Source organism: Lynx rufus, unplaced genomic scaffold, assembly GCF_022079265.1.
Source record: "Lynx rufus isolate CCGP_SWC_20201006 ecotype Redwood Valley unplaced genomic scaffold, mLynRuf1.p SCAF_15, whole genome shotgun sequence".
Taxonomy (NCBI): Eukaryota; Metazoa; Chordata; class Mammalia; order Carnivora; family Felidae; genus Lynx; species Lynx rufus.
The window spans coordinates 59,214,591-59,227,407 of NW_025814829.1; the positions used below are offsets into that span (position 1 = coordinate 59,214,591).

Genomic DNA, 12,817 nt, shown 5'->3' on the forward strand with positions numbered 1-12,817 from the left:
GGCCTGTTCGGAGTCGCTGTGGGCTCGCCGGGAGGCCCGCCCCCGCTAACCTCCCCGCTCTCATCTTCAGTACACGTCAAGCTCGTCCGGTGGGGAGAGCTCCTGCGAGGAAGGCAGGATGCGAAGGCCCACCCAGCTGAGACCCTTCCACGCCAGGGCCGCGGGGGACCCGGACTTCCCCATCCCCCCGCTGTCCAGCGACCCCGACTACTCCTCGAGCAGCGAGCAGTCCTGCGACACGGTCATCTACATCGGGCCCAACGGCACGGCCCTCTCCGACAAAGAGCTCACCGACAACGAGGGCCCCCCAGACTTTGTCCCCATCGTGCCCGCCCTGCAGAAGGCACGGGGCGACGGCCGGCCCCCGGAGGCCGGAGGGGCTGCGGCCGGCAAGTCGGAAAGGGACTGTCTGAAGTGCAACACGTTTGCCGAGCTGCAGGAGAGGCTGGACTGTATCGACGGCAGCGAGGAGCCCAGTCAGTTTCCTTTCGAAGAGCTGCCGGTCCAGTTTGGGGCCCAGCAAGCGGGCAAGGGTCCCCCGTTAAGCCAGGCGGCTGGGGCCAACCCACTCTGTGAGTCTGAGAAGGAAGAGGCCGGGTCCGACGGGCAGCTGACTGACAGAGAAGGCACCGACCCTCCCGCCTCCAAGATGCAGAGGAATCACTCGCCCGGCCCCACCCCGGCTCTGCCCGGCAGCCCCAGCCCTGCCTCGCCCAGGAGCATCCCAGGCAGCGGCGGCGGCCAGCACGCTGCTTCCCAGCTCACGCAGAGCCCCAGCCTCCAGAGCAGCCGAGAAAGCCTGAACTCCTGTGGCTTCGTGGAAGGCAAGCCCAGGCCGATGGGGTCCCCGCGGCTGGGCATCGCCAGCCTGTCCAAGACCTCCGAGTACAAGCCGGCCAGCTCCCCCTCCCAGAGGTGCAAAGTCTACACCCAGAAGGGTGTGCTGCCCTCTCCTGCCCCCCTGCCTCCCTTGAGCAAGGACGCCTGCACGGCATCCAGCGAGTCCCTGCTGCAGCCTGAGGTGCGAACCCCCCCAGTTGGAATGAGCCCCCAGGTTCTGAAGAAGTCCATGTCCGCTGGGAGCCAAGGGTTCCCCGAAAGCCCGGTCGATGACGAGCACCGGGGGGCCACCTCTCCAGACCCCAAGAAGGAGGTCCTGAGCACCACGACGGTGACGGTGCAGCAGCCCCTGGAGCTGAACGGCGAGGACGAGCTGGTGTTCACGCTGGTGGAGGAGCTGACCATCAGCGGCGTCCTGGACGGCGGCCGCCCCACCAGCATCATCAGCTTCAACAGCGACTGCTCCGTGCAGGCCCTGGCCTCGGGCTCCCGGCCCGTCAGCATCATCGGCAGCATCAGCGAGGATCTCGAGTGCTACTCCAGCGTGGCCCCCGTGTCCGAGGTCAGCATCACGCAGTTCCTGCCCCTCCCGAAGCTGACCCTGGACGAGAAGGCCCGCGAGGCCGGGAGCCAACGTTCCTCCATCAGCTCCTGGCTGAGCGAGGTGAGCGCCGGCAGCGATGGCGAGCAGTCCTGCCACAGTTTCATCGCCCAGACGTGCTTCGGGCACGGGGAGGCCATGGCCGATCCTCCGGCCTCGGAGCTGGGCGGCGGCATCCAGAGCAGCCCCGTGGTGTGCCGGGAGAAGCCCGAGGCGGGCCCCGACGGTTTGCTCATCCTGTCTGACGTGGGGGAGGACTCTTTCGACAAGGCGACCCCCATCCAGGGCTGCAAGATATCCACGCTGGGCAAGGCCATGGTCACCATCTCCAACACAGCAGACCTGAGCAGCTGCGAAGGGTACATCCCCATGAAGACCAACATCACAGTCTACCCCTGCATTGCCGTGAGCCCCCGGCCCGTCCAAGGGCCCGAGGCGTCCATCGCCCCCGCGGTGAGCTCAGCGCCCAGAGCAGCCCAGCCCCAGGACAGCCGGGAAACCGGTGCGAAGACAGAGATGAGATTTGAGGACCCTTGGCTAAAACGGGAAGAGGAGGTAAAGAAAGAGAGCGCCTATCCCGGTGAAGAAGGGGCCGGGCGTGAGGCCGCCACAGGCCCCCCCGCAAAGCCTGAGGCCAGAGCAGAGCAGGACAGGAAGGCCAGCCCTGGGGACAGGCTGAGCAGCAGCAACGGTGAGGTGTCCGCTTCCCCCGGGAGTGACAACCTCAGGAGGGTTGCGGATGGCTGTGAGATGGCCCTGCCCGGTGTGGCCGCCCAGAGCCCCGTGCACCCCAACAGAGGCCTGAAGTCCAGCAGCCTTCCCAGGGCTTTCCAGAAGGCCAGCCGGCAGGAGGAGCCGGGCAGTCCGTTCTACCACTGCGCCGCGGAGACCAACGGGCTGGGCAGCGCCCAGGGCGCGTCGCCCTGCAAGGCGGCCCTGGAGAGGAAGGCGGCGTCGCCCAAGCACTGTATGCTGGCCCGGCCCAAAGGGACGCCCCCTCTGCCGCCGGTCCGCAAGTCCAGCCTGGACCAGAAGAACCGGGCCAGCCCCCAGCACAGCGCCTGCAGCAGCGGCACCAGCAGCCCGTCGCACCCCCCGGCGCCCCTCCTGGCCCCGTTCCCGGATGAGGCCGGCGGCCAGGCCAAGGAGGCCAGCAGCAGCAGCCGGCTGTTCAGCGCCAAGCTGGAGCAGCTGGCCAGCAGGACCAACTCCCTCGGCAGGGCCACCGTCAGCCACTACGAGTGCCTGTCGCTGGAGAGGGCCGAGAGCCTGTGCGCGGGGAGCTGGCGGGTGCACGCGGGCAAGGACAGCACGATGCCCCGCGCGGGGAGGAGCCCGGGCCGCGGGGGCGCCGGGGCCTCGCCCACCGCCCTGGGCCCCGCGCCGCCCGCCGCCGCCTCCGCCGCCGCCGGCGCCGGCGCCCCCGGCGTCGTCGCGTCGCCCAAGGCCGGCACGTGCAAGATCTCGGCGGTGAGCAAGCTCCTGCTGGCCAGCCCCAAGGCGCGCAGCCTGGCCACCGCCACCACCAAGACGCTCAGCTTCTCCACCAAGTCCCTGCCGCAGGCGGTGGGCCAGAGCCCGGGGCTGGCGGCCAGCGCCAAGCCCACGTCCTGGTCCACGCAGTCCCTCAGCCGCAGCCGGGGCGCCGGGCCCGCCGGCAAGCCGCCGCCGCGCGCCGTCAACGGGCGCATCTCCGAGCTGCTGCAGGGCGGCGCGGGCGGGCGCGCGGGGGGCGACGAGCGGCCGGCCGCGCCCCCCCCTGCCCTCGCCCTACAGCAAGGTGACGCCGCCGCGCCGGCCGCACCGCTGCAGCAGCGGCCACGGCAGCGACAACAGCAGCGTGCTGAGCGGCGAGCTGCCGCCCGCCATGGGCAAGACGGCCCTGTTCTACCACAGCGGCGGCAGCAGCGGCTACGAGAGCGTGCCGCGCGACAGCGAGGCCACCGGCAGCGCGTCCTCCGCGCACGACTCCACGAGCGACAACAGCAGCTCCGTGGGCGGCCGCTGCCGCAGCCTCAAGGCCCCGAAGAAGCGCTCCAACTCAGGTAGGCACCGGGCGGGCGCGGGCAGGATCCCGGGCCCCCCTTCCTGCCTCCCCCCACCCCCACTGACCGCCTGCGCCCTCAGGCCTCCACGGGGCCGCGGCCGCGTTAGGTGTCACTGCGGGAACCCACTGCCAGACATTGGCGCGCCGGGGGCATCCAGCCCGTGGGCACCTGCTTGCGCGGCCCTCCGGAGTCCCCGAGACCCAGGCTTGTCTGCTCTGGGAGCGACGGCGCCGCCGCTCAGGGCTTTCGGAGGGGTCGGTTCAGAGCCACCAGCCTCATGGCCTGGCAGCTACAGACACCAAAACTTGGGGCTGGTGGCCCTGAGACTCTGGCAGCCGCTCCCGGAAGCAGGATGAAGCGCACTGATCTCCTTGGCGGTGCGATGGGGAGGCCCTTCCTCTGTTCCCCCCACCCCCACCCCCAGACACACTCGTGGACAGTTGTGTGTATACAGCCACCATGGGGCCTGAACACACGCACAGTACACCTGCACGACACACACACACACGCACACACACTGCACCAGCACGGCACACCCAAGCACCCTGGTGCCCCAAATGCATGCTTTCTGAGCAAGTCTTTGCATCTCCAGGAATCTCCCATCAAAAGCAAGTAAATAGTGCAAAGGATATAACATGGTGGTAAAACCCCCTGACTTGTTAATTGGAGTTTGGAGTGACACGTGACAGGACGTTGTGATGGATGAGAAGAAGAGGACCCAGGTCAGAGAGGGTGGCCCTCGTAGCCATGGGGTAGGTGAGGTGAAAGGTCAGCCGGGAGAGACTGGGCCGGAGAGACAGGAGGCAGAAGGAACTGAGGACGACTTGAGCTACTTCAGAATTCTCTGTGATTGAGCTCCGCTCTTCAGTGGCTTCCACAGAAGTTACCTCTACTTGTTCTCTAGCATAAGAACGCGCTTTTAACGAGGCCACCTCGTAAAGAGCCCCGCGTGCAACTCTGTGCCTCAGTGAGAGTGGCGTGGTCCTGCCCTCCTAGCCGGTCCTTTGCCGTACTGAGCCCTCCTGTGGGACCCCAGGCTCCCTGGGAGCCCTCAGAAGCCATTGTGCCACAGAATATTGGTGGCACCAGCAGGTTTGGAATTAAAATATGGGGGGAGTCTTCCAAGTGGGGTCTCCTCTGTCCTGCAACTGCTCCGGCAACAGCTTTTTCTCTCAACCATGGGGGGCGGGGGGGTTGCTTTTTCCCTCCTCCCAATGTAGGCAAGCATGAGCTCTAGAATGTTCCAACCCAAATGTAAGGCACATCATAAAGCATCTGTCTGCCTCAAATCGAAGAAATCAACCTCATAGTTCTAGATGCTGTGGTGTCGCTCTCCCCACCTGCCCACCCCCTCACAGACCACAGTGTGTGAGCGTATTGTGCTGTGAACACGTCCAGGACTCACGGCTGTCCGCCATCTTTATTTCCCGGGCGGCGTGTGCTTCAGGCTCAGACCCACTTTGGCGATGCCCCACCCCAGGCCCTCGGCACTCTGGGCCTCATCAGGGACCTGGGAGCGGTGCCCGTGCGAGACAAGTGCAGAAAGAAAAGCCACTCAGTAATAACATGACAGCTGCTGTGTCCTCTTTTCAGGGCCGTGAGTGTGAAAACATATTGATGTTAGTCACTAAAAATAGAAAGAAAGTTCATCCGAGCCAGACTGTTTGCAGGGGGGCGGAGGGAGGAGAAGATCTGCTGGCCTTCCCAGTACTTGGTTGACAAACCTTGTTGCTGCAATCTACCCAGACTTCATTCTTCAGGGTCCACACCGTTGTGACGCAGCCTGTGCGCTCACATGTGTTTGCCCGTTAGAATGCTTTCCCGCACCCTCCTCTAGAGCCTTCCGTCTGCCGGTCCCTTTTGTTCTTTGAGCATCTTTTTTTTTTCCCCAAGATTTGCATCTTCGGTGTGGCTGTTGCGCTGGGGTAAAGAGCTCTGTAAAACGGCTGCCTGGAGAGTGGCCAGCAGGCTCAGCACCTGTCCTTGCGGGGTGCCGCCTGCTTTTACAAACGTCATCCTCTGAGCGTCTCCTGTCAGGTTAGGCTGTTGGAGGACAGGGTGTAGGATCGAAGCACCAGGCTAGGTCCCTGAACGCCAGGAGCACCGGACCTCTGTGACCTTCATAATGAATGTGGCAGTAGAGATCCACAGCCACACCAAAAAGTGCAAAAAATGCCGCTCACAGGTTAGGTGACCTTGACAATGGAGGTGGCAGTGGAGACGTGCTCCTCACCGTTAGGGGACCTTGTCTTGCTTATTTATGGTTATTGTTAAGAGAAATGTTGGCTGTCAGACATGATCAGCATAAATCAAAAGCACCTTCCTTAAGAGAAGCCGTAAACCTTCTCAAAGGAAACTCCGAGCTGGGTAGCTGGATTTTATAATTACTAGAGGTGTTTGAAACTGCAGAGGAGACCGGTTATCTTTTATCGGAGATTGCTTTTGAGTTTGGAAAACTTTAATGCTTTGGTTGAAAAACGAACTAGAAATACAGGATGAGGAGGATAACCTTGAGCTCTCCGTGCTCTGTTGTGCACATAACACGAGAAACCAGCGAACGTCCTTAAGCTTGTTGGTCCCCTTCCTGGAGATCCGTGTTGGTGGAAGGTGTGTGGAATTGGCCAGACTGTGACACTCTGAGGACCCGGCCTCAGGGCACGTGGGTCCTGCCAGAAAGTAGGAGACTTGGGGTCTTGGGCAACAGGGTGAGATGAGCTCAACGAGGGGACGTTCTTGATGGATGTGACGACCACAGAAAATGTAAGCGCCGACCAAGTTATGCCTTCAATGCCTGGCAAAGTTGTAGTTGGCCATGGGGTAGTCGTTCTGGGTTCTTGACCAAGAGAGAAGCCGTGTTTGCTTTTACTGATGGATTTTCATCAGTCCATCCACAGGGCACTGCCAGCCGGAGGTGGTCAGCAACACGGCCGTTAGCTGTGAATGAGAGTGGTGAAGGCCAGCCTGGATGGGGAGCACGTAGGGCTTGACCTGCCTGGACATGAGCTCCCGCAAGGCCACTTCCACACCTGGCTCAGCCCGCTGGGTGCCCAGCACTGCGTGGTGCAGGCTCCCGTGAGTCATTCGGACACCCCTGATTGATTCACTGGCTGGTGGGCTGGCTGGAAGATGGTCCTCCAAGTGAGCTCAGAGTTTTTTTCTGTGTCACCCCCCCCCCCCCCGCTGGTGACCAGTGCTTTAAACACCAAGCTTGTCTTCTATATCCTTTGCCACGCTAAGCACGGAGCACCATGCCTGCCCTTCTCTGGGTGCTTGGTAAACTTGACCGACCGATGGGATGCCGGGTTCAGTTTGCTGAGCTGCCGCACCAATATCCACGACTTGTTACTCCTCACCAGGGCCGAGAGAGGCCTGATTCGCTGTGCTCCCCCTGTGCTGCTCACTGGGTCCTCAGGTACCATCTTGTCCCTTCCTCTCAAGGTGGCTGTGAACCTCAACATGCCCTGGAAGAATTAAGTCTTTAACTTGTTTTAATGTTTATTCATTTTTGAGAGACAGAGAGAGACAGAGTGCGAGTGGGGGAGGGGCAGAGAGAGGGAGACACAGAATCTGAAGCGGGCTCCAGGCTCCGAGCTGTCAGCAAAGAGCCTGACACGGGGCTCGAACTCATGAACCGTGAGATCGTGACCTGAGCTAAAGTCAGATGCTTAACCGACTGAGCCACCCAGGCACTCCAAGAATTAAGTCTTTGAAGAAGACAAATCTGGGTAGACAATCACGTAAAAGTCTCTAGGGTACCAGGAATCCAGGCTCCTTCTGTCTTCTTTTTGTGTCATTTATGATCTTCACCTCATGACGCAGCCAATGGGCCCATATTTCACCCAGGGCAAAGGAGAAAGGAAGAGGAGGAGGCCAGACCCCCCACCTTTAAGGACACTTCCTAGCAGTTGCCCGTAACACTTCTGTGGATACCCTATCGGGAGGAGCTTAAGGTGCATGTACCCAGGGCGTGGTCCCTTCCTAGGGGCTGTGTGCCCTGCTACCACCCAGTCTCTTTCCCGGAGGAAAAAGAGAACAGGTCTCGGGGACAGCTAGCCGTCCGTCACAATGCGTAAAGCATGTTGAATAGGGTCTGACGTATAATCGGTGCTTAGTACAGTGTTGTTGTTATAAGCAAATAAGCAGTGTTTCCTAAAACTCCTATGACCACATTACCAAACACTGGGACCCCTTTTCCCTAACACAAACCTCTCTTTAATTTCACTGTGACGCATATTCATGCTGAGCATATGGCTCATGGTTCTAGACCACGTGTTTTTGTGTGTGCACGTGTTCTGGTGTGCATGTGTGTGTGTGTGCGTGTGTGTGTGTGTGTGTGTGTGTGTGTGTTTCGTGGGCGGAGACCAGGGGCAGCTCTAAAGGTCAGGCAGGGAATTCGTGAGCTCTTGGAGGTGAAGCCTAGGTGCCAGTTTAAGGGATTAATTGTCAAGGTGCGTGGCTGGGCCTTGGCGTGTTTCGCATTCACCTGCCGCACATCCTGGGATGCCCATCAGGGTCCCCCACCAAAAGATGCGTATCAAGATGTAAAAGATTGAAATTCAAAAAGATTCCCTCTGGGTTTAATTCCGTACTTAGGTTCTCAGAGACGGAGGCTCATCCCTGCGCTGTCCCTGGACACCCCTTCCCCCGTAAGAAAACCCGCCAGCAGCACCGGGGTCCGCTGGGTGGACGGCCCCTTGCGCAGCACCCAGAGGGGCCTCGGGGAACCTTTTGAGATTAAAGTCTACGAGATCGATGACGTGGAACGACTACAGCGGCGACGAGGGGGCAACGGCAAGGTGAGCCTCCTGGTCCCCACACGGGGGCAGCCCCCCAGCCAGCCCCCTGGAGAGCTCCGCACTTCTCCACCCCGAGTGTCGAAAGGGCTCCAGCGCTGGGGGAACTGCCAGTCCTGGGGGCTTTTCTGGCTCCAGCTGGGAACGCCAGCCACTTCCTAAATTTAAGAAAGGGCTGCGGCAGTCCTGCCCTGTGGCTGTCCGATCCAACTCCGGCGAGTCAGAAGTGTGGCTGGGCTGGCCCAGGGCCCTCCCGGCTCCCCAGTGAGGGGCCAGCTCCCTCGTCCCCGCTGTGCACATGGCATTCCCATCTAGAAGAGGCTGCGTGGGTCCGAGCTGGGTGGGGGAGGCTCTCCTCTCCCCGCACCCCCACGCCTTCTCGTCTACCTTGTAGGAGGTCACGTGCTTCAACGCAAAGCTGAAAATTCTGGAGCATCGCCAGCAGAGAATCGCTGAGGTCCGAGCCAAGTATGAGTGGCTGATGAAGGAGCTGGAGGTCACCAAGCAGCACCTGATGCTGGATCCCAACAAGTGGCTCCGCGAATGTAAGACCCCAGGTTCATTCCCGTCTCTGGGACTACTGGGTTGGCCGGCGAACCAGGCCTGGCACACGTCCCGGGGCGAGGTGTCCGTGGATGGTGTCGGGACCCGAGGGCTTGGACACCATCAAATGGACACAGTAGCTCTGAGCCCACGGTCTCACTCTCTGTAGGGAAGGTGGGCGGGGTGGGGCAGCAAAAAGGGGTGGGGAGTGTTGCTCTTGCGAGAATTTTTTTATGTGTCTCAGTCCAAAGCATCTGAAAATGAGATTCCACCCCCCCCCCCCCGCCCCATCGTGCATATGGCAAATCAGCCAGACATGAAGTTGCATTACAAATCCGCTCTTGGGCCACAAAATCACGTTGCATATCTAGCCTGAAATACACAAGAATTTATAGAGCTCTTAATAGGGTAGAATGTGCAATCCTAGAAAAACCTCACAAAGAACCCAGAGAGCAGGGAAAAAAAAAAAACATTTTTGAGTGGGAAAAAAAAATAACATTCGCCGTGTTATTTCTATTTAATAGAAAGCCCAGGATGACAGTAACCGTCTCCTAACAATTCAGAACAATTTTGCTCTCTCTGACAGATTCAATTGTCTCGTATTTATTTGTTCCTAACCATTCCATTTACTGCAAAATAAAGCTCAGATCTGGTCCCAACTATTTCACTGATATGGGACCCAAGGCTGGAAGACTTTGTGGAATAAAATGCATAGCTGCCGATAAATTTCCTTTCCTTCCCTGTCCGGCACTCACCAGCTCTTCCCCCTCTGCCTCCACTGGTCTCCTGCCCTTCACCACTGTCCCCCTTGCTCCCCCACTACCCCCTGCCCCTCCCCTCCCACACATCAGTCACCATCTCCACTGTGTCCCCTGGCTCAGAGAGTCCGCTGGGTAGGTGGAGTCTGCAGAAATACTGGGCCCAGAAGAAAGGGACGGAACTTGTCAGCCTCCTGGCTGTGTCCTACCCCTAACAGCAGTCCGCCCTCCAGCAGTTTCTTTTCCGTAAGAACGGGGTGGTAACATCGCCTGAGCACCTCCCTGGGTACTTGCGAGGATCCAGTGTGCCAACCTGAGGACAGAGGGTGGTGACCAGTCTGCCAAGCATGCCTCCGTGTTGCACCGTTTGTGCGATGACCACAGTCCCGCAGACCTGATCGGAGGTGGCTTTCCCGCACACGAACCGTGGGGCCTCCCTGAGCCTTGATTTCCCGAGCTGTAAAATGGGAAGCGTCGTGGAACCTACTTCGTGGGGGGTCGTGAGGAGGGAGTGACTGATGCTGCTGGGTGCTTGATGAAGGTGCTTAGTAGCAGGACTAGTTGTGCTCGTAGTTCTGTTGTTACTATCCCGGAACCGAATACAAGTCGTCAGCAGAAGACAGTTCCCTAGCGCCTGCCTGCGCAGTGCGCGGACTTAGGTCCCCTGTTAGAGACTGTACGGGGACACGGACCCACACTCTCAGGCCCTGGTGGGGTGCGATGACATGAGCAAGGACGCTAGCCAATGTCTGGTCATGGCATAAATATGGGGCCCAGTGCTCACTTCTCCCCCACTCGTGGATAACGCATCTCCTTTCACAAATCCCAGGAGCCTCAAGGTCCTGGGGTTGCCCATTCCGGCACCACCCCACCCCCACCCCCCACCCCCGCCTTCATTTGTGCTGTTTTCATTAAAGTTTTAGTTTTTTGAGCGCCGTTTATGCCTGAGGCAAGCTCGAGAACTGTCTTTATCTTACAAAGTCTCGTTTTTTTTTTTTCCCCAAGATGGGAGTGAGCTTACACATGAGCACATATGTGTAGTCGCTTCCAGAAAACAATCGCTTCCTTCATGCCTTTGTACCTGTCTAGAATCAGCGACTGTTTGATGCTCAGAAAGGCAATGAACAGAAGGCTACATGAAGGCAGAAACACAGATTGGTCCTTTAAGATGAAATGAAACCAAAAATGAGCAAAACAAAAAAAAAACAAGAACAAAAACAAAAAAACCAGTGAGGCCACAGGCTGACGATGCACTGGGAGTGGGTGATAAGCTGACTGTTGGCACAGAAATCTATGTGCTGGCATCCATTTTTATTTTTCTTAATTCCGATGCCACTTTCGAGGTGGTCCAGTAACATAGCCTGAGAAAGGTATGTCATGGTGGGTTCTGTTTTTCATTTTTTAAATTTTGTTTATTCTTTATTGCCATGCAATATTGCCATGCTCTGTTATGTTAGTTTCAGGTGTATAACACGCTGATTCTCTATGTCGTGCTGTGCTCGCTGCACGTGTGGCACCATCTGTCACCACACGACGCCGTGACCACACCATTGACTATATTCCCCGTGAGAGGAAGAGGGAGGGAGGGAGACCCAGAATCAGAAGCCACGCCTTCCATCCCCGTGACATATTCGTTCCCTAACTGGAAGCCTGTACCTCCCTCCCCCCTCCTCCCTTCAGGCAACCACCAGTTTGCTCTCTGTATTTATGGGTCTGTTCCTGTTTTTCTGTTTGTGCAATTTTTCATCTCTTTTAAATTCTGCATATAAGTGAAATCAAATAGCATTTGTCTTTCCCTAAGTATGGTGCCCTCTGAGTCCATTGATGTCATTGCAGATGGAAAGAACTTGATCTTTCTTATGGCTGAATAATATTCCATTTTGCACGCACGCACATGTGTTTGTGTGCACGCGCGCGTGCATGCGTGTGGCGTGCACTATGTATATATCAGCCGTGCTGACGGGCTTGAGGTGACACCTCATTGTGGCTTTGATTTGCATTTCCCTGATGATGAGTGATGTTGAACTACCCTTCATGTGTCTGTTGGCCATCTGGATGTCTTCTTTGGAAAAAGTGTCTGCTCAGGTCCTCTGCCTGTTTTCTAATTGGATTCTTTGTAGGTTTGGGGGTTGAGTTGTCTAAGATTTTTTATATACTTTGGATATTAACTCCTTACCATATACATCGTTTGCAAATGTTTTCTACCACTCAGGAGGTTGCCTTTCTGTTTTGTTGATTGTTTGCTTCACTGTGCAAAAGCTTTTCATTTGGTGTAGCCCCAATAGTTCGTTTTTGCTTTTGTTTCTCTTCCCTGAGGAGACAGATCTAGAAAAATGTTGCTAAGGCCAATGTCCAAGAGATAACTGCCTATTTTCTTCTAGGAGTTTTATGGTTTCAGGTCTCATATTAAGGTCTTTCACCCGTTTTGAGGTTATTTTTGTGTGTGGTGTGAGAAAGTGGTCCAGTTTCATTCTTTGCGTGCAGCTGTCCAGTTTTCCCGATGCTATTTATTAAAGAGACTGTGGTCTCTTTCACCAATGGTCTTTTCACCATTGTACAATCTCACCTCCCTTGATCAGTTGGAATGTATAAGCATGGGTTTATTCCTCTGGCTCCCTATCTGTTCCATTGGTCTTTTTGTTTCTTTGTGCCAGCATCACACTGTTTTGATTACCATAACTTTGTAGTATAGCTTAAAATCTGGGATTGTGATGCCTACAACTTTGTTCTTCTTCCTCAAGATTGCTTTGACTATTCAGGGTCCTTGGCAGTTCCATACAAATTTTAGCATGATTTGTTCTTTTATTTTTTTTTTTTTAATTAAAATTTTTTTTAATTTTTTAATGTTTATTTACTTTTGAGAGAGAAAAAGAGAGAGAGAGATACAGACAGAGCACAAGCAGGGGAGGGGAGAAAGAGAGAGGGAGACATAGAATATGAAGCAAGCTCCAGGCTCTGAGCTGTCAGCACAGAGCCCAATGCAGGGCTCAAACTCATGAACCGCGAGATCATGACCCAAGCCAAAGTCAGACACTTAAACGACTGAGCCACCCAGATGCCCCTAACATGATTTGTTTTCATTCTGTGGAAATTGTGACTGGTATTTTGAAAGGGATTACATTCAATCTGCAGCTTGCTTTGGGTGGTATGAACATTTTAATAATATTAATCCTTCTAATCCATGAGCATGGTATATATTTCCATTTGTTTATGTCATCTTCAATTTCTTTCATC

General features: G+C 56.7%; 1 protein-coding gene across 1 annotated transcript in view; it reads left to right on the forward strand.

Moving 5' to 3' along the window:
- KIF26B (kinesin family member 26B) overlaps positions 1 to 12,817 on the forward strand; it is a 468,028-nt gene that overhangs the window by 448,226 nt on the left and 6,985 nt on the right. Inside the window, 4 exon segments of the mRNA XM_047077348.1 lie at positions 71 to 3,198; positions 3,200 to 3,486; positions 8,083 to 8,285; positions 8,677 to 8,827. Of these exon segments, the coding sequence (XP_046933304.1) occupies positions 71 to 3,198; positions 3,200 to 3,486; positions 8,083 to 8,285; positions 8,677 to 8,827 (3,769 nt within the window).